Source organism: Passer domesticus, chromosome 5, assembly GCF_036417665.1.
Source record: "Passer domesticus isolate bPasDom1 chromosome 5, bPasDom1.hap1, whole genome shotgun sequence".
NCBI lineage: Eukaryota > Metazoa > Chordata > Aves > Passeriformes > Passeridae > Passer > Passer domesticus.
In genome coordinates, this window is record NC_087478.1 from 55,882,184 (window position 1) to 55,904,199 (window position 22,016).

Consider the following 22,016-nt stretch of genomic DNA (forward strand, 5'->3'; position numbering starts at 1 on the left):
CTCAAATCAAGCCCTGTGAAATCCCTTAGTGCTCGCTGCCACGAGTTCTGCAAGTTCTAAGAGAATCGGCAGCTTGGGCACCAGTTTTGCCGAACGGTCGATTGCTCCAACCAAAACACCTTATTACAGCCTCCACAGTCTAGCGCAATCCATGCAGCACATTTATTGTCCCCACAGTTCAAGCATGGCTGTGATTGAGGAGCTTTTACTTCTACCGTAAGGTCCTGACACCACTCGATCTAATCGTCAGGAACATGAACACAGGCACGTCGCACGTCATTAGAGTAGGGCTGGAGGCGTTGCAAGTAGGGTCGCAATATCAGCGTTAGTTTGTTGTGCACCCTCTCTTTGTCCTCGGGTGACAAGGCCGCGACGGTCCTCAACATCTGGTACAGCTCGAGTCCACTTCGCAGGGATCCACAAGGGTCCTGTTGGAGAGGAAACACAAAGATATCCCCTCCCCCAGTATAGTACCCTGGCAGCTACTCCTGTTACATAAAGGGAGTCAGTCACAATATTCAAAGGACCTTTTAAATTCATCATTGCCCATACTACAGCTAAAAGTTCCAATGTCTGTAGACTGTCCCTGGCATCTGCATCTAACAAATGTTGTCGCCACTGTCTTTGCTGTTTCCATGTCACAGCTGCTCTCCTGGACTTTTTACCAGCGTCCATAAAGGCCGTGATAGCCCCCCTTAATGGTGACAAACTCCGAATGGGCTTTGTTATCCAGTCCCATTCTGTCATCCACTGGAGGGGACTAGGATGCAGTTTCCCAGTCTCCACGACAGCTCCAGCTCCTAAAAGGGCTTCCTGGAGCTCCCCAGAGTTCACCAAATACCAGTCAAGCGTGTCCTTTTTGATGGGCAATCGTATTGTGGAAGGCTCTGCTCCTGTAACTTGGATTGCCCTAAAACGTCCTTTGTTTATGAGGGATGCAATCATTTCAATTTTCAGTCTCACAGTTCTCTGTTGCTGTAGCGGTGGAGAGAGCCACTCCAATACCCTGAGCTTCCCCGTTTTCTTTTCAAGCTGAGACAGGGCACCTGTTAAAACAGAAACAAATCCCACATCCCTGCAGGACTGAAGAATCTTCTCAAAATCTTGGAGGTGAAGAATGGGTCCTGGTTTCATTTTGCAATGTTACATAAAGAAATGTTAAGATAAGAGTAATTAGCAATCAATTTAGATAATACACACAATCAACAACACATACAAGATCAGAAAATTACTAAACACTACAACACTGAACTCTTATCCTAGAGTCTGCGACAGCTGATAAACCTTAAAATGACAGAGAATTGGAGAAATCATGTCCGGATTCATGTTTCTCCAAATCACCTCTGAAAATGGCTCAGCCGTCATAGATGGTCAAATTGCCAAGTCAAGAGGACTTGAATACTATTTGATGCAGAAAACATCTGGGTAGATTGTCAGTCACTCCATTTAAATAGAGTTAGAACTTGGCCAGAGCTCGAACTCTAATTGGTGAGTATCACTTAACATACTTTTTAAACAGGACTTTTAAAAACAACTGTTATAAACAAGAAACCTTAGGGTTACCAACCAATCAAACCAGCAAATAATTGAATCCTTCTGAAGTTTCTGTCAAGACAGAGATTTTCCAAATACAGCAAACTTCTTGAATTCTCTGCTGGAGTATTCCTGTAATAATAATTAAAAGAACTACAAAACTGGCAATTTGGATAAAAACCTTCAGAAACATCTAAATAGCTAGGAAATAAAAAGACAGGATCTTAAAGAGACACGTGTCTTGCAGGTGATCACACAAAAAAATAGAAAAACACATGAAAGCTAGCTGCAAATACTACAACAATACCTTAATAATAATTCTTGTCACAAAAATTAGAGAATTTACATAATGTAATCAATTTATCAACAGCAAGTGTTCAAGGAAGTTAAGACAACTTCTTTTCTACGCATTCATGTAATATTAACAACAATCACTATCTATCAGCATTACTTACAAAAACTGAAAATAACAAAGGTTATAAACTTAATATCAATAATTCTTAAAACTTTGAATCTTGGATAGATATTTTAAAACAAAACTGAGAAAGATGACAGATAATTTTAAACACAAATAATTTCACTTAAAATAAGGACAGTACAAAAACAATTAGCACATTTACATCCATTTATCTAATGCCATCTCTTAATGAATAGAATAGAGCAAAGACCATAAAGACTACAGTATACAGAAATATTACAGTTTAAATCTTCTCACATGTAGTCCAAACAGAAACTAGGAAGTTTACTTAGACTCTGCCCCCCCTAAAAGGTTGTTCTTGCTTCAGGTAAGGGAAAGGCAATGAAGTCATCAAACTTAAAGCCATCAAACCCAAATACTCAATCACTTTTAAAAGCAAACACATTTACAAAAAAAACTGGTGAACTAATTGTAAAGCCTGTGGAACAGTTGGGTGAAATGCCCCGCATAAAAGCTGGATGAAGCACTGCGTGAATTTTCAGAAGTTTTTCATCTTGATCTTGAAGAAAATTCCTGACCTGTTTTTTCTCAGACACTTGTTTGAATTGCTGCGATGGGCTGTCTGCTGTGGTTGCCAGGCAGCTGTGACAGGGCGGTGCCCTGAGGAATGTCTGCCCGTGCCTATCTCCTGCCTGCTCCGGCAGAGCTTCAGCCTGCGCCACCTCGGGGGTGCGGAAAGGAACGCCTTCGCCCGAACCTGCGCAGCCTCGATCTCCTTTGGGCTCTGCTGTGCCTGGATTTCCACTCGGGCTGGTTCGCCCTGGCTTTGCGCTAACACTCGCAGCCAGCGGGAGCACATCCCACACCGCTGGTGCTTTTGTGCGCTTGCAAAAAGTGAAAAAGCCCTCCCAGCTCTAGCTTTCGGGTTTCGTGTTACTGGTGCGCGTCCGCCGCCGCTACTACTTATTCGGCTGCCGCGTCTCGCTTTGGCCGGCTTGGCCTGGCCGGCACCCCCCTCGCGATCTGTGCGCTTTCCCCACGGACAGCTGCCGTGCGAGTTTTTGTCACCATGCGTGTCACTGGACCCGCGGTGCGCGTAACCGCCGCCGGCACCGAGCATGCCGCCGCCGCAGCGCTCGGTCCACTCCACTGCCGCACTGCTGGGACCACCGCTACCATACGCGTTTTCGCCGCCGCGTCTGCCCCGGGCTCTCCCGCGGCGCGCGTAACCGCCTCCTGGTCCCGAACTTACGCCACTCTGTTAACTCATGTAGTGTACAAGCATCTTGAGAAACTCTTTGTGCACAACCGGAAGCTAACAACTGTGGGAGCTCTTTCTGCAAGTCTATGTCCTTAATCTGCTGCTTTTTTAAAAAGCAAATAAATAAATCATATGCTGCTTGCCTTTCCATTTCTAATCAGCGCTGTTGCAAGGCTTCTCAGGCTCCGGCAGCATGTAGGCTAGGACTATCTTTATAGCTCCTAGGGCCGCGAACTCGCAGTGGTTCGTTTGCTGTCCCCCCCCTTTATTCAGAGGGACCCGCTCTTACTTCTCCGATCCGTGGCAGCCGTGTCAATCCGTAGTCGTCTTAGGGGTCGACGTCGGGGTCAGCCATTTGATGGAGAAGGAAGACTTGCTCACCATATGATGATCGACAAGTCTCGTCTTTATTCCCGAATCACCGATTATTATACACCTTTTAATTAGCTCATGCATAGTGCAAAATCCCAGCTCACCATTGGCTAATTAGTTATCAGCTATCTACGTGCTGTTTTGGTATAACTACTTATTACTTTCCCAGGCTGTCTCGCTCCACCACCTGTCTCTGTGTATTTCTTCATCGGTGGGCCAAGGACACAGTTTAATTGGAATGGCAACTCCCCTCATTCTCTATCTTGGTCAAATTAATCTCACTGTGAGCTTTAGCTCGGAGCCAGCTTGTTACAAAGCTCTCAACAACCAGATGCCCTCACAGCCTATAGAGCATGGCCTGCAAGTTCATGGGGGGTGATCTTTGCCCACCACTCAGCACTGGTGAGACACACCTGGAGGGCTGGTTCTGGAATCCCAGGATGAGGGAGGTGTGTCCATACTGGGGCAAGTCCGGCAAAGGGCCACTAAGGTGAGAAGGAGACTGGAGCACACGGTGCATGAGGAGAGGCTGGGAGAGCTCTGCTGACCTTTCTTGGACTAGAGCAGGCCGGGCTGTCTGGTCAGGGTGTACAAACACCTGGCTGAAGGTGGGTGGGTGGAGGACACAAGTGAGACTCTCCTCTGTTCAATGCAGAGATGGCAGGAGTCACAATGGGCACTCCTTGAAGTGTGGCAAGTTAGAACGAAAGGAAGGGTGGTGAAACACTGGATCAGGTTGCCCAGAGTGGTTGTGGAGTCCCTGTGCTGGGACAAGAGTTGTCATGAGTCCATCCATGGTGCTGCTCCGCATGGAAGGATTTGGGGAGAGGAGAGGGGTCTGGGACTCTACAGAGCAATATTTGTTTCAGGCAGCTGAAGAGGAATTGCAGTAGACCCTAAATTTAGTGGCTGTACTGACAAAGGAGGGATTTTATGAATGTGCCAGCCATGTCTCATGCAAGGAAAGGTCAGCCACCCTTGATCACAGGGGCAAAGGGGAACTGTCATAGAATGAGGGACACCTGAATGTGGCAAAGTCCTTCAGTGAGGTCCCTGGCATATGAGGGAGTATTCCCTAATGAACAAGTAAAACATTTGGTCAAAAGAGCATGTTTCCAAGGGGGCATTCTGTACTTAGGGCTTGGGGTGGGAGCAGGCAGCTCTATGGAAGGCTCATCTTAGTTATCATGGCAGCCCCAGCAGCAGCGTGAGGGCTGGGAATTCTTAACAAAGCAAGAGAAAACAAATCGAGCCATTTTCCCACCAGTCTAAAGCTCAAAGCAACAGTGGGGTTTCAATTTCCTCCTTTTTTTTTTTTTATTGTTTAATTACTTTTTAACTAACTGGTTTGTTCATGGTATATCTGTGTGACCTTTGTATCAACTGCTCATTATGGATAAACGATGTCGCATCCTACCCTTTTTTTCCTCATTGTGCTCACTGTTCCTCTTCATAAAAAGCAAGTGCCACACCATAGAGCTGCAGTCATCCTCACAGACTTTAATTTCTGAAACATCCTTTCAGCAGAGCAGGGAATTCTGTGGTGTCTTGACAGCAGGGACAGGTGAGTTTTGTGCCTTCTCTACTGCACCAGTTCTGTCCCACCATGTCTGTGCTTGTTTGTCTGCTATAGTTCAAAATATTATTTACAGGGTTAACCCAGCTGTAGTGTGTGGAGGGTGGTGAATGTAAAGGGGTCTGTAAAAGGCAGGGTGGGCTGGGTTTTGCTTCCTCTAGCACTAGCAGCACATGCTGGCATTTCTGTGTGGGAGGAGAAAACTTTACCACAATCCAGAGCTGATCATTTGTGTATTGGCTGCCTCTCCTCTGTCCCCCAAGTCCCAGTGCCTTCCATTACGATGCCTCCCAGTGCCTCTAAGAAGCCATGAGAAGTTCCATATGTGATCCAGGTGCAGTGATCAAGGGAGAAATGACAAATGCGATTGTGCCAGCTGAGTTCCCTGTCCTGTTCATGGTTTGTTTGGGTTCCTCCTCCCAGAGTTATTTGCATATGTTTCATGTTCAGAATGACTGGAAATTCTAGAGGGTGACAGATGAGTTCTCTAATGGTGTTCCCAGAGTTTGTTGTCCACCGCTATGAAGGTGGGACACACACCTATGAAGGAAGGCTCATATTCTGCTGCCTCATCTGTCAGGTTTTTTCTTTCCTTCCCTTTAGGCTGTCTCGGGAGAGCGGGCTCTGGCTGGAGAGAGAATGCTTAGGACGCCCAGCTGCCTCCTAAAAGTGACCAGGGTGGTGCTGAGCCACAGGCTCTGTGCCCTGTTTATCCTCATCTTTGTGTTCGTATCCTTTGCCTACCACAAGTTGTACTGGGGCAGCTGGGAGGACCCAAAGAGCAGCGGCCCCACCTACAGCTTGTCTGCTGAGATCAGCTGTGCTCACTATGTGCCTTCTCCCCTTGACATTGCTGGTGGACCTTCCACAGGAAAGGTGTTTTTTGTGGAGACCTCGGAGCAAACTGCCCCAGGTTACCTGTTCTCGTGCTCTGTGGAGTCAGCGGCCAGGACACAACCCCACATCAAGGGTCATGGTGCTCATGAAAGGCGTGGCCAAAAGGAACGCCTCCTTGCCCAAGCACTGGGCTTTCTCCTTGCTGAGCTGCTTCCCCAACGTGGAAATCCAGCCCCTGGACTTGACAGAGCTCTTTTCTGGAACACCTCTGAAAGGGTGGTACTTATGGCCTCTGCGGCACTGGGAGCCTTATTTTTTACCGGTCCTCTCTGATGCCTGCAGAATTGTCCTCATGTGGAAATTTGGTGGCATCTACCTGGATACAGACTTCATTGTGCTTAAGAACTTGCAGAACCTCACCAATGCCCTTGGCATTCAGGGTGACAGTGTACTGAATGGAGCCTTTCTATCCTTTAAAGCCAAGCACAAGTTCATGGAACTTTGCATGAAAGACTTTGTGGAGGACTACAATGGCTGGGTCTGGGGGCACCAGGGCCCAGAGCTCCTAACTCGTGTCTTCAAGAAGTGGTGCTCCATCCGGACTATCAAGAGCATGAGCTGCAAAGGTGTGAGTGCTCTTGCCCGAGAAGTTGTTTATCCTATTCCCTGGCAGGACTGGAAGAAGTTGTTTGAGGCAGTCAGTGCCTCGGAGCTTCAGAAACTCCTTAAGAACACCTATGCAGTGCACATATGGAACAAACTGAGCCATGGGACCAAGTTAGAGATCCCCTCCCAGGCTCTGCTGGCTCAGCTCTATTCCCAGTTCTGCCCTGCCACCTATGCAAAGATGAAACAGGACTCTGAAGAGTTGTCAAAGCGTGCAGTGTGACCTGGGGGCCCATGGCTGCAGGGATGTTCCCCAGGCTGAAGGAAACCGAGTGCCTTTGACCTTCCCCAGAGTTGGTTTCTAGTCCGCAGAGCAGGTGTTCTGTGTGACAGCTCTGTGGTTTTGTACCTGATATTCCTGATATCTGCCTCAGATCCTTTGTGTTTCAAATTTACAGCAGTACCTGACTTCAGCCTCTCTTGCTGTCCTCCACAAGACCTGTCACTGCAGGGAAAATTGAACCCATTCATCAGCATCCCTCAGCTGGTCCTCTCTTGGTGTTCTCCAATGGCTCCTCCAGTGACGCCCAGCCTGAGCAGCCCCTTGTGATGTTTCAACAGCTGTAGGAATCCCTGCTTTGCTCTCTGTGGCATTTGAAATTTTCAGAGAATATTCTGTGTTGGAAGGGACTCACAGCCGTCATGTGTCCAACCCCTGGCTTTGGCTGGGGACAGCACACTCCCTCAATCCTGCCCTGTGCACGAGAATGTCATTCTTGGGACTGTGAGCCTTCCCCGGGGAGCCTGTTCAGTGCCCCACCACCTTCTGGGGGAAGAACCTTTCCCTGATATCTACTTTAACCATCCCCTGACACAGCTCCAGCCGTTCCCTTGGGTCCTGTTCTTGGTCACACAGAGCAGAGATCAGGGCCTGCCCCTCCTTTTCCCCTTGTGAGGAAGCTGCAGAACTGCTGTGATCTGTGACTTCAGTCTGCTCTTCTCCAGCTGTACAGACCAAGTGCCCTCAGCTGCTCCTTGTGTGGCTTCCCCTCCAGGCCCTTCACCATCTCCAAAACCCTACTTTGGAAACTCTCAAACAGCTCTAGATCTTTCTTATATTGTGGCACCCAAAATCACACACAATATTCAAGCTGTGGCCGCCCCGCCCAGAGCAGAGTGGGACAATCCCCTCCCTGGCCTGGTCGGTGATGCTGGGCCTGGTGCCCCAGGACAGGGCTGTCCCTCCTGGCTGCCAGGGCACTGCTGGCCCATGTCCAACTGGCCATTAACCCCCAGGTCCCTTTCCACAACACTGCTCTCCAGTCTCTCCTTCCCAGTCTGTCTGTACTTCCAGGGCTGACCCATCCCAGGTGCAGAATTCAGCCCTTGCCTTTGTTAACTTCACACCACTGGTGATTGTCCAGCCCTGTCATTTGTCCAGGCCTCTGTGCAGGGCCTCTTCATCCTAGAGGGAGTCAACAGCTCCACAGCTCCTCCCAGTTTTTATCATCTGCAAACTTACTTAGTATCCCTTGCTGTCCTGCATTCAAGCTCTTTAGGAGGATTTTTAAGACAATGGGGCCTAAGACGGTGCCCTGTGGTACCCCACAAGTGACAGGCTGCCAGTCTGCTGTCACCCAGGCACTGTCATTCTTTGTGCTTGACCCATGAACAAGTTGCTCATCCATCACACAATGTGTTTATCCAGCTGTGGACTGCACACTGAGATTATATCCAAAGCTTTACTGAAATCCAAAAAGATTACATCTACTGATTTTTTTTTATTAACTGGGTGGGTGTGGCAGTGGGGATTTGAAGATATTTGATCTCTCCCTGCCTACAGCAGTGGGGGTTTGAAGAATTTGTTTAGTCTCTGTATAAAGTTGTTTACCCCCGTCTCACCATGGCAGTTATCATAATTCCAGATTTTCCCATCTATCCTCAAAAATCCTACCCCTGTGGATTGTCTGTCATGATTTGTTACACCCCTTTATCCAGAGAATTCGCTGTCAGTTATGATTTTTCCTTTCTGCCATTGGTATCTGATTTTCCTGCTCCAAGTTACGTTTACGTTTGTTACACCAGACCCCTCCTAACTAGCCAGATGGTCTCCTCCTGGGATTCCACCTCCCCCCATAAAAGCCACTGTTTTTCTCTGTTTCATGTTCTTATGCCACTGTCCCCCTTTGAGCCACAGCGCTCCCACGTCTCGCCTGCTCCTGCATGGCGCTGCAGCCCTGGCGCTGCGCCTGTTGAGGGAAAGAATAAAGGCAGCTTGGAGAAACAAGCAAGGAGCCCTTCCTTCTTCCTTTGCCTCGATCCTTAGACATGGGTCCACATTTGTCAGCTGCTTGTGGCGATCCGGGATCCCAGCCAGTGGCCGAACTGCAATCCTGCCTGCCAGCAGCTGATTTGGGACGTGGTCCCTTTTGGTGCACATGCCGAAAGCGAAGGGGGATCAGAGCGCATGGGTGACCGGTGCCACTGCTTCTTCTGTGATTTGGATGCAATGTCAGATGGGTTACCTTAGCATAAAAGGAAATTAATTTTGAAAAGCAGGACTTTCCTCTCATGGAGATGTGCTGGCTGTGACCAATGACTGTGTGACCAACATCCTTCAGGTGTTTTTCACTACCTCCCAGAATAATCATCGTCATCTCCTTAATTTTACCAGGCACTGGAGTTAGATTGACAGGCCTGTAGCTTCCAGGGTCATCCTTCTTGCCCTCTTTGAAAACTGGGACCTCTCCAGATTCTGAAGACTGTTCAAAAATTATCAAAAGACGCCTCATGATGATATCAGCCAGCTCTTTATGTATTCTCCCATTAATCCCTTCACACCCCATAGACCTACAGGGATCCATCTGTAGCAGCAGATCCCTCACACCTTCAGGGTTAACTCAGCGTTTATCATTCTCATAGTCACAGTCCTCTAGCTGAGGGTGCTGGGACCTCCTTAGTCCATCATCCATGTTCAAGACAGAGGCAAAGAAAGCATTAAACATCTCTACCTTATCCAGGGCGCTGTTTGTGAGGTGACCATCCTCATCCTGTAATGGGCTGATGTCATTTCAGCACTGCCTTTTGCCATTAATGTATTTTTAAACCCTCTTTTTATTGTCCCCCACATTTCTGGTGGCTACAACTGCAGTGGAGCTTTGGCCAAACAAGTTCTCCCCCAACAGCAGTAAGCAGCATCTCCATATTCCTTCCACATCACCTGACCTTGCCTCCACTGGGCATACTCCTTCCTTTTTTACCTTATCTCCAAAAGAAGATTCCTGTTCAGCCAAAGTGGCCTTCTGCCTCATCTGCTTGATTTCCAATTTTTAGGAATTACCTGTTCTTGTGCCCTCAGGAGCTGGTGCTTAAAATGTGACCACAGCACTGATGGACCCCAGGACCTTCAGAAGCATTTTCCCAGGTGTGTTGGTTCTCAAATCAATTCTTAAATCTCAAAATCTCAAATTTTGAGAAAAAATGCTCAAATTTTTTCCTCAAAATATCAAATTCAAGATCCCAAAAATCTCAAATTGATGAACCAAAACCACTACAACAGGGGACTTTACTCACTGGTTCCCTGAGCAGCCTGAAGTCACTTCTTCCCATGTCCAGGGTTGAAGTTTTTTTGGCACTCTTCCTCCTGTCACCAGAGATTTTAAACTCAATGGTTTCATGGTCACTGTGGCCAAGACAGCCACCAATCTCTACTCAAGAGGTTCACAAGATCCTCTCTGTTGACAAGCAACAAATCAAGGAGGGAGGGAATCTTTCCAAGCCAGCCCTCTTAGTACCTGTAGCATGAAGCTGTCATCCAGGTGTTTCAGGAATACATAGGGAGTATATGAAAATTTTGTTAAAGAAACAGAAAATATTTTAAGGCCTGCTGTGCACATATGGACACATATGACCACATCTCCCCACCTAAATTTGTTCTCTGTGTGTCCAAGTCATTGTATTTAAATAATGCATTTTAACCACTTATGGAATGAGAAGAGGAGACTAAAACATCCTGGAGTTCTGCCTGTGCCAAATCAGAGTTTCTGTCTGGAAGGTAAAGTGCAAGCAAAGTGTGGTCATTGCTTTTTTAGATATGCAGTGACTAAAAAATAAGAGAAATATTGATTCTAATATAGATTTTAATAGAACCTTTTCTTAAATGCCATTATTTGCTGAAAATTACAGTGCTATCATGCAGAAGGGAAGACTGATCTAATTTAGATGCAAATTTAATGTGAGCAGGAGTGTGTTTAATAGTTTCTCAGACAGTGTCACAGCACACTACTTATTAAACACTCCATTGCAGACCGAAAGAGACTGAGTCACTTGAAATTAGTTGTATAAAACAACATATTAACTTTGCTGTCTGGTCCTGTCCACCTCCCATCTATTCCTCCTCTCTCCACCACTCCTCCTTTCCCTTGATTTAAAAAACAAAGTTTCCTGCTCACTCCACTAATCTTCACAAGTGGTGCTGAGAAGTCCTGGATATGCTGTTCCAATATGTGGAACAACTGAGCAGTACTGGATATGCTGTTCCAATGTGGTGCCCGTGGCACTAGACAACCATTTGTAGCTTGTACTCATCTATCTTCACTGTTTCATGTGTGACTCTTTCTTCAGACAGCAGGAAAATGACTGTGTAAAGGGCAAATTCAAACTCCAGGCTGACACAAATAAAGGTGCTTCTGACTGGCTTGACTGAACCCTTCCAGCTGAACTGGATGCTCAAAACTTGGTCATCTCTATCAGGCTGAAAGCACAAATGAAACAACAGAATAATCTCCAACACAGCTGTGACTGGACAGATAGAATTTCTGATTCCAGATTTTTGAGAGCTTTGTAAGATTTAGTCATCCTTGGTGTGCCTGGGTGCTATAGCTGGGCACTATCTTTTCCCTGACCTCTGGAGCATACATGACCATTTATCCCAACTAAGTCTCAGCAGTGTTGCAATTCTGTAAACACCAGCACTACTTTTTAAAATAGTTTTTGCAAAAAAAGAAACTGGAAGACATGTCATTATTCATTCTTCTTATATACAGTTATGTACTGTATATACTTATTGCTGTTCAAAACACTGAGTCTATGATTGCACTATTACACTTCTTTCATTGCAACTTTTATCTCTGTATCCATTTGTTTTACTTGCAAATGTTCCCAAAGGCTTGTTCTTACCCTGGTTTTGTTCTTCCGAGATATGTATCCCTTGTAGTCAATCTGATTGCGCTTTTCCTGAAGGTAAAATTGCACCCAGTTGTGCAAACTTAAGATCTCTTTACCATGCCTTGTTTCTCCAACAAAAACGTGTTCAAAACCACAAGAATCAGGTATGTAACAAAGAAGAAAAGAAAAAGAAAAAGAATATATAGGTATTTTATATGTTTTATAGAGCCATAGAATGGTTTGGTTTGGAAGGGATGTTAAAGCCCATCTCATTCCAACCCCCTGCCATGGGCAGAGACACCTTCCACTATCCCAGGTTGCTCAAAGCTCCATCCAGCCTGACCTTGAACATGTCCAGGGATGGGGCAGCCACAGCTTCTCTGGGCAACCTGTGCCAGGGCCTCACCACCCTCACAGGGAAGATTTTCTTCCTCATATCCAATCTAAACCCACTCTCCATCATTCTGAAGCTATTCTGAAGCAGTCTTCCAGCTCTATATGCAGCAGAGGGCACTCAGGCTTACATTTACCTAAATCAGAATAGCACAGATATTATCAGTGCCCACACCCATCAAACATACCTGTCTCCTCCTTTCCTGGCATAGAGCTGGAACCAGATGTCATAAAGCTGATGTTTGAAATCAGCAAGGTTTGGCCTTGCTAGGTTTTTTTTCAGCAGATGATCATGAGCTAGCTGAAGGGTAGCAAACCAAGATATATATACAGTTTACTTTTTAAATCAGTGTTTTCAGTGACAAAAAAGATCTGTGTTACTCACTCTCTTGACTTCTGTTGCTAAGATAGCATCAAGGAAACAATTGTTTTCAACTATTTCTTCTGGAGTCACTACTTCTGCTACACCAGTTGATGCCTCATAGTTGTTCAATAAGGAAATAAAGGCTGCAGAAAAAGAGAAATTTTCAGTCTGGTCATATGCCTGATCCAGACATTAGAGTGCCACCATAAAAAGTCACCATAGAGTATGCCTTGACAGCCCTTAGAGAAAGCCATTCCTTTATGTATCAGATTCTACTCTCAGGTATACTGTTAAGTGTAGGCCTCAAGGTGACACAAGGCCAGATCACTGCCGTACTTTTTATAGTCCTTTTTAAAGATAAACAGCTACTGAGCTTCCTTATGGAGCCAAGTGATGAAGTAATAATGACCTTCTACCAAAACAAATCACATCTGCCCACCACAATTATAGACAGAAGCTTAGGACCTTTAGCTATGCTGGCACAAGGTTTTGTGGGCATTATTTCAGTAGAGGAATAATAGAGCATAAACCTATATCAGATGTCTTGAGCTTGAGAAAAATTAGGAAAGGAAACATACATTCACGGACATGGCTGAAGTATAGCCCCCAACAGAAATGCAAGACCTAGCTGTGGGTCTGGTACTTTCTGAAAGGGCTTGAAAGTTGTGAGTAAAGGAGCAAAGATGGATCTGGTGTCTTTTTCAATGCATAGAATCATAGAATGGTTTGGATTGGAAGAGACCTTAAAGATCATCCAGTTCAAACTCCCTGTCATGGTCAGGGACACCATCCACTATCCCATGTTGCTAAGAGCCCCATCCAGCCTGGCCTTGGACACTGCCAGGGCTGGGGCAGCCACAGCTTCTCTGAACAAACTATTCACCATTGTCCAAACTGCCCTCATAGAGAAGAATTTGTTTCTTTTCTCTGTCAGTGTGAAGCCATTCCCTCTCATGCTGCCACTCCAGGCCTTTGTCAAGAGTCTTTCTCCATCTTTCCTGTGGGTTCCCTTCAGGCACTGAAAGGCCACAATGAGGTCACCCCAAAGCCTTCCCTTCTCCAGGCTTCCCAACTCCTTCAATCCCAGTTCCCTCAGCCTTTCCTCCCAGCAGAGCTGCTCCATCCCTCTGATCCCCTTGGTGTCCCTGCTCTGGCCTGGCTCCAGCAGCTCCCTGTCCTTCCTGTGCCGGCCCCAGGGCTGGATGCAGCCCTGCAGGGGGCACTCAGCAGAGTGGGGCAGAGAGGCAGAATCCCCCCTGCCCTGCTGCCCTGGGGCTCTGGGTGCAGCCCAGCACAGGGGGGTTCTGGGTTGGGGCAGGGCCAGCTCTCACCCACAGCACCCCCAAGTCCTGCCAGGGCTGCTCCATCTGCTCATCCCCAGCCTGGATTCATGCCAGGGGCTGTTCTGATGCAGGTGCAGCACCAACACTTGGTCTTGTTGAACCCTGTGAGATTCCCTTGGGCCACTTCTCCAGCTGGTAAGTGCCATCCCTTTTACTTTGTAGTGGAAGAGACAGATAATTCAGATTTTGCCTGGAGCACAAAAGGATGTTCCTCCTGAGGGTCATGTACAGGTAATCTCCAAGCAACTGTTACAAAAACTCCCTTCAAATCACCTGCAGTCTGATGATCCTCACCACCATCCAAATTATATACAATGTTACATTTTAGGCAAACATGTCAAAACCACAGATTTTTTTTAATATTACATCTACCATTAACAGAAGAACAGGTCTCACTTGCAAAAGTATTTATGCTCCTCAGGCTTTGCTTACATTGTGAAACAGATGTCTGGCTGCATTGTCCTGGACAGCACTGTCACTTTGCTGTGCTGGACCTGCTTTTCCCTAGCAAAAATGGAGGAAAACAAGGAGTAAGATGTCCTTAGAGGAGACAGTGCCTGCCTTTGTGATAATCAAACCAAACCCCATAATGCTACCAGGATACTTTGCTAGGAATTGTCTTCCTATGAAATGAGAGACAATATTACAGAACTGCCAGCATAAAGAAAAAAGGCAAACTCTGTTCCCTCAGAGATTATTGTAATGGCCCATGTGATAATTCAGTTCTGCTCAGTAACCAGCTGTGCTATTATACTATGTAAATCACAAATGGTAAACAGAAGTAATGTAAAGCAAGGGCTCCCTCCCACCACAAATAAATAAAAAGGAGATTTGGGTACCTTCTGTCTCTGCAATTTTAAGGAGGCTTTCCTGATAATTTTCAAATTTCTATTTCATAAAGGGCATTCTCAAGGAAAGAAGATAGAAGATGAGTAGCAGCTTGTTAACATGGGCAAGAGGTACCTAGAGCCTTGTTCTGACAAATAGAGAAACCATATGGGAGAAGTTTTGCCCACACACATTTTGGCTTGAGGTAGGTACCGCTATTTCGAGTTTATCAGCAACAGGAAATTATCTGCTATAATATGAACCAGCATTGGAATAAAGTGTTTGAGTAACATCAGAATAAAGTGAGTTCTTGTGTGAGTACAAAACTGGATTGTGAATATTCTGGCCTATTTTGTGGCCAAAACACATGGTCATGTTTTTACTGCACTGAGCTAGCAAGGACTGAAATGGCTTCTTATGAAATCTCTCACTCCTCCCTCACATTTCCCTGGGACTGGAAGCAAGTCCTGAAATCTTCACCCACCCTCCTCTGCTACTCCCTGCTCTCCCAAAGAAACCCAGGAATTTCTCAAATTCCCCCCTTATTCCTCTAAGAATGACTTGGGACCTATCTCCCTTTCTCCCTTGCTGCAAGTCACCCAGACCATACCACAAGCTGTCATTCACACACTGAAACACATGGGCGGGGGGCAGAACATTTGTAGTGCTGCTCAAAGTGTGGTTAACACTGAATTCAGACTGTTTCTCAGGGTGTCATCTTTTGGGGTCTTGAAAATCTCCAGAGATGGAGATTTCACAGCTTCTCTGGGTATCCTGTTCCTTTGTCTTTGTTGAATTTCATGATGTTCCTTCCTTAGCATATTCCTCCAGCCTGCCTGTGTCCAGTGGAAGAGAAGCCCTGCATCTGAGCATACCAACTTCATCACCACAGTTTGCTGTCATCTGCAAAACTGGAAGGGTTGCATGCTAGTTCCTCCTCCAGCTCACAGAAAGAGAGATGAAATATTACAGGACCCAAGACAGACACCTGAGAGACACCACTTGTAACCAAAGTCCAGGTAAGTATGAACCATTTGTGTTCTCTGTACCATTCCCTCTCCTAAAAGGGATGCTTTCCCCATTGGACATGACAAAGCACAGGCAACTTTTTAAGCAAAAAGCACTTTTGCAGGCACCTTTTCCTGCAGCACCACACTACCCTTAATCCTGACTTGACAATTGGTTACCTGCACATCAGTTGTGTAGTCTTTCCCAGGCCTAAGGTGGTGAACATCTGCATCCCACGTCTCATTGAAAAACTTAGAAAGTTCACGATTTAAGGCCTTCCTGCCAAGAAATATAGAGGAATACATGTAAGGCACAAAAGTACATGCTGTTATTTCTGTGTCACTCCTAGAGTCTTCTAATGACTCTCCATGTTCTGGATATCAGCCTGGCATCAAATTTCTCTTTCTCCCCACACCTTCCTGTCAGTGCCGCTGTAAAAACCACATTACTTATGGTCCACATTCCTTTTTAAAGAATGCAGGTAACCTGTAGGGAAACCCAAGTCTTCCCTTAGATTGTCAGACAACAAAGTTCCTGTTGGTAAGTTCCTGTGGTTTTCCATGCAATGAAACAAAAAGGAAGATGGTGGTGTTTCATTCTCAAGGATTCTGTGCACAAATCAGAGGCAAGCGGGAGATTGTTCCCAGCATGCAGCAACACTGCAACAGAACAGGAAGGAAAAAATTCTCTCTATGATGCTTCTCTTGCAGCAATCTTATAAACTCTTCCCTTCTTCCTTCAAGCAAGATTCCACACAGAATATTTTCCTTTGCCATGGGATTATTCCAGCATAAAGGTAATGGTGACAAAGGGTAAGTAAGGCTCTGCATACAATAATAATCCCCCAAGCACTGATCTCTGATGCACATACCTACGCAAGTTTCTCCTTCCCTAATTTTTAATGGAGTTTTGCCCTGCATAATAGTGTACAGTTTTCAGAAGTTTGTCTATTCATCAACAAAATTAAGGTAGGGTTGTGTGTTGGTTTTGCATGGCCTGGTTTTTGGTAGCTGGGGGGGCAGAGATGTGACTTCTGTGAGAAGCTGCTGGGATCTTCCACTGTGTCCAGCAGAGCCAATTCCTGGTGACTCTGAAGATGGACATGCTGCTGGCCAAGGCTGGGCCAGTCGGAGGTGATGGTAAGGCCTCTGTGATAACAGATTTAAGAAGAAAATCAACATAAATTTGGCACAGTTCTCCTCCTAGCCAAAGAAGAGGAGCAAGAGAGAATATGTGAGGGAAACAACATGGTGACACCAAGGTCAGTGCAGAAGCCGGGGAGGAGGTGCTCCAGGCACCAGAGCCGAGATTCCTCTGCAGGCCGTGGTGAGATCATGGTGAAGCAGCTGTGCCCCTGCAGTGCATGGGGATCCACAGGGATGCAGAAATTCACCCACAGCCTGTGGGGGAGGTGCCCACACTGAAGCTGGTGGATGCCTGGAGGAGGCTGTGATTCAATGGAAGACCCACTGGAGACAGGGAGCCCTTGCTCCTAAGCTGGAACAGCCTGTCCTTGGAGGAGTGCACCCCATGGAAAGAGAGACTCATGGTGCAGCAGTTTTGGGAGGACTGCTGCTGGTGAGATTGTAGACCCACACTGGAGAAGTTCACCAAGAACTGTCTCCCACGGGAAGGAACCCCACAGTCTCACAGGGGAAGGACTCCTCTTCCTGAGCAGCAGAAGATCTTGGGTGATGAACTAACCAAAAACCCCCATACCCTGTCTCCCTGCACTGTTGGTGGGAAGGAGGGAGGGGCTTGGGGGAAAAGTGTGTTTTAATGGCTTATTTTGCTTCTCATTATCTTCCTCTGACTCTGTTAGTAATAAATTTCCTTTGCACTTCTAAGTTGAGCCTGTTTTGGCCTTGGAGTGTTTTCTCATGGTCCTTTTCTCAGCTCATGAACCCTTTGTTCATTTTTTTTCTCTCCTCTGCCCAGCTGTGGTAGGAGAGGGTGAGGGAATGATTCTTGTGGGTGCCTGTTATTTGGCCAGTGTCAAACCATGACAGGTTGTTATTGTGATGAAGTGCCCAGAGGTAGCTCCAGTTTCAAGTACATTATGTCCACACTAAGAGGGGATCAGGACAACAGAGTGAAGAAAAAGAGGGGTGGATTAATCTTTAATTAACTGGCAGAATAAATCAGTTACAAACAAGCACATGCATCAAAGCCCAGAGAAGAACCGCTTGATAATTTTTTATTCTCCTCCAAAAGAGAGGTTTGCAAGAAAAGAAAGAAAGTACAGCAATCTGTCAACAATTAATATTTCTTTCAAAAAGCTGTTGGGGCAACCTGCCATGATTTTAACAACTGGTTTTCCCAGCCTGAACCAAGGCACGTTCAAGCCCAGCTCTGAACCTCTGATTAGTGTTATGTCTTCTCCTTCTGTTCTGCCCAGGATAGAGATAACTTGCTGCATCCTCCTGCCAGTGGCAAATTCCATGCTCTCTAGCAGGAAGAGCAAACAAAGATTGTGGCAAAGACACAAGGGCAGGGCAGATAACTGTAACTACGGCAGCTGCCATACCTCAGCCTGCCTGCAGCTGTGGATCTGACCCGCTGTGTTCCTGAGTGACACTGGAGGCACAGTCCATTTTTCCTCCGGTTCTCTGGTACTTTGGGATAGCTGTGGATGGGAAATCTAAAAGATCACTTGAATTATTAACTGGGCTTGAACACATGTCAATACCTGAAGAAAAGATTAAAAAATCTAGTGTGTAGGAGCCAAAGGACATGTTCGTTTCCAGGGTTAAACAGGAATGTGAAGGAAGATTTATGCTTGGAACAGGTACTTGTATGGATCTCACAGTGAAGAAGAAGGAGGCTGATACAGAGGAGCTTCATTCAGCCTTTACCCAAAACCCAGCCTCTGCTTGTACAGTAAGTGCAGCTTGTGGGGCATTGTCAACATTGACTGGGCAGCCCAAAAGAGGCCTCTGTTCAATGTCCCTGGGAGCTGCCTCAGCAGCAGTTTTATTTATTTCCTGCCGTGCTTCCATATTCTTTCTGGAGTCTTACAAAGAGCAAGCCCTTCTTGAAAGAGCCTACAAACCAACACCAAACAGAAGAGTGTTCACTTCAGCAGCTCAGATGAAGGCCCAAGGACAGGACTGGTGAACTCATAAAACAGTACTGGAGATGCTTTTCAAACTTCAAGCCTTTACCTTGGACTGCCCTAATTTTATTGGATCACTTTTGTGCTGCATTCTGGACCCTCCTACAGTCTGCTCCTCTGTATCAGTTTATCCTGTTTGAGAACCATCACACTATATTTAATGGAGTTTTTACTTTGGAAGGAACTACTCCTGGTGAAGAGAAGTCTGCTGCCTGCTGAACATCCAGGTATGTGGAACATTACGGAGAGTGTGACTTGGGTTTTATTATAATATTTTGTTCCACAGGTACAGTATTTTATATACGTATCTTTTAGTATGTGTATATTTTGGTAACAGTCACCTATCTAGGACAGATCTATCATCTCTTTAATACCCACTTGCTCTCAGTCTGCTCTTAGCAGATTTGTCTTGTGCTTATAAAGCACAGTTTGACCTTTCCTCCTTTAGAAATATTATGAAATATCTCATGAGCTCAAGATGTCTACTCAGGAGAGGTTTACAATAAGAGTATACCTACAGATTTTAAAACTAATTTTTGTTCAATAAATATACTTCTATTTCTCCATTCAGGAAACTTGTCCCAAAACTGAAATAACTGAATTTTACCAAGTAAAAGCCTTTACTGTCCTTTATCTCTGCTAGGTACTACCACAATATCATCATGGGCTTTTCCTCTCCTTTTTGTTGTCCCTTTAGTTTCCAAACAGAGAGAGCAGTTGTTAATGCTGTAACTGAAGACTAAAAAATATATATCCTTGCCAAAGCAAAAAACTTGTCAAGTAATTTATACAGTCATCTTACAAAAACTCTTTCTGGATGGTATCTCTTTAAAAAGGGACATAAACTTAGCTTACACAGGCAAAGTGAGACAACTTAAATGAGAAGATGCCCAACACCTTCATGCAAATCCATGACATACCAGCATGTAGGTAAGGTTGTCCTGGAAAATGGTATTGTGTATTTTTTCCCTGGTTTTCAACATAATGGCATGGGTGACTCAAAGCAGAGATTTTTCTAATCAATTCTCAATCCCTTCCCTGTGTGGAAGCTCTGCATTGTTAGATTTATGCTTTCACATAGAATTAATTATGTCTGTGCGAGAAGTCTGGCAATTGGATTTTGTTCAGTTCAAGCCTTGCTTGGATGTCCTTATGTGAGCAAAGCACCACTCCAGTAACAACACTCAGTCTGCACTTTTAAGAGCTGAGAAAACCTGGGGGAGGCTCTTTGCAATAGCAATTGATGCACCAGCAGTGTGTTTAAAGCCAAAGAATTTAACATCTCCATTTCATTCTACCCAAAACAATGCTCCAAGAAGAAGCCTTTATTGCTATAAATCAGAAATTATTGAAGACATGGAAAGAATTAAAGGTCAGTGGCAAATAATGTGGCAAATAAGTCAACAGTGTTAGAGCAAGAACAGGTATTGCAAATGGGTCACATGAAGCCTGCAGGCCTGATTGAAAGGTCTGACTGAACACTTTCTGCAAAGTAAATTTACTTTTAGAGATCATCCTTTCAATGCAATTTTATACAGCCTTTAACCTTTACATAGAGAAGAAAAGGATTTGGAATACCCGATGAGCAGCCATTTACAAGAAGTTTCCAATAATTTAAAAAACTTGGTTCAAGTGTTGTGAAATACATGCAACAGCTTTTATGGCTAACAGAAGATAGAAACAATTCTCTAGATTTTTATCTTATGCCAGTGTCTATGTCTTCTATTTGAGTCCAGTGATTTTTTTTTTTTCATGTAAAGCTGGTATTTATATTTGGTACATTAAAATACCAAAAGATACATAAGGCAGGTTATGTATGTGGAAAGGAAAAGGCAATGACAATGGGCAAACATGAGAGTGGAACAATCTGTCAAGGTCCTGGGCAGGCAGCTGATGTTTGAAGAACTCATTCTGAGTTACCAGCTATATTGAAGCACAATCTGATTTTAGCATCACCTTCATTTTAAGCTAGTGGTTCAGTAGCATCACCAATGTTTTTCACTGCAGTGAGTCAGTAAAACAGAAGAAAGAGGAAGAGGGTTCTTGCTGTGCTGCATGTCATGTAATATTCACCCTTTTACAGAAAAATATATCCCACCCCCCCTACCCTGCCTGTTAGAAGAGAATTAGTATGATTGTCTCTTACCCACTTGCCATGCTGGGAAGAAGTTTTTCTCTTGGGAAATACTCTGAGCAGGGAGAGGGCAGCCAGAAGCTCAGCAATCCTCCTGCAGTCCAAGGCACGAGATGTGCTCCCCTTCCACTCCTCTTGCCTGCTGAGGACTGTCATTCAGCCTGGCAGGAAGGCACAGGAGAGGCAGGAGGTGCCAATTCCTACAAGAATCTGAGGACAGCACCACAACTCACACCATTCTCAGTGCAGGAACACTCACACTAGGAAGTCAGAGGCACCCGTAGCAGGCTCCTGTCTCACCTTATCTTGCATCATGGATTATTTGCCAAATGGATTTTATGTCTCTGGATGAAGTTTTAGCCCAGAAAGAAGCACTACAAGTCTAAAAACCTTGAAATGGATGGGACATTCTAGTCCTGTTATTCTGTATCCAGTTATTATTTAACAGTAGAAGGGAAGATGATAATTAAACTGAGATCAAAAAATCAAAGATGGTGAAGGAAAAAAATCCAAAAAATGCATCTCTATTTACAGCTGAAACTGCTAAGTGTGATCTTGTGAATATTAGGAGGTGTTATAAACAGGAAATGTTTTAGAAAGGCAGAACTTTGCATGTGCCACTGGAAGCAAGTGGTGGCAGTTGCTGGTGCCTGTCCTGGGAAGCTTGCATTTATTATGTGCCTAAATCAGCCTTCAGATGGTTTAAAGCTTATTGTTGTTTGGTTGGTACTTGTGACATCTTCTTCTTCATTATAATTAATTTCTGAAAAGCATCACTTTAGGTCTAAACTAGATATATGCATATAGAGAAGCCAGAATGGCTTGATGCTAGCTAACAGTCATACAAGTGGTTCTGCACCTCTGGTCCATGAACCCCTTCAAAGAATCAATTTAGGGCTAAATAAAGCCACTGGTGATGAAGACACATAAAATTGCATAGGGAACAAGACAGGCAGCCCACTTAAAACACTTAAAAGTGAAGCTTCCTTCTGATACTGGTAGGGGAAATTAAAGTATCTCAAAACTGAATATCCGTAATTTTAACAGAAATTTTCTTTACAT

At 45.2% G+C, this 22,016-nt stretch overlaps 2 protein-coding genes across 2 annotated transcripts in view; one reads left to right on the plus strand and one right to left on the minus strand.

The window, feature by feature from the left end:
* The window catches only part of A4GALT (alpha 1,4-galactosyltransferase (P1PK blood group)), a 32,558-nt gene extending 15,006 nt beyond the window's left edge, over nt 1–17,552 (plus strand). The window contains 4 exon segments of the mRNA XM_064420687.1: nt 5,764–6,114; nt 6,116–10,027; nt 13,941–14,902; nt 15,516–17,552. Of these exon segments, the coding sequence (XP_064276757.1) occupies nt 5,764–6,114; nt 6,116–6,886 (1,122 nt within the window). The 3' untranslated portion in view covers nt 6,887–10,027; nt 13,941–14,902; nt 15,516–17,552.
* Nucleotides 10,725–21,557, minus strand: LOC135301464 (poly(U)-specific endoribonuclease-like). The gene is given in 9 exon segments (XM_064421618.1): nt 10,725–11,356; nt 11,782–11,933; nt 12,349–12,463; nt 12,548–12,720; nt 14,266–14,292; nt 14,295–14,373; nt 15,885–15,984; nt 18,233–18,346; nt 20,967–21,557. Coding segments are annotated over 9 exon segments (1,062 nt in total). The 5' UTR covers nt 20,978–21,557; the 3' UTR covers nt 10,725–11,065.
* Nucleotides 21,558–22,016: the final 459 nt, after the last annotated feature.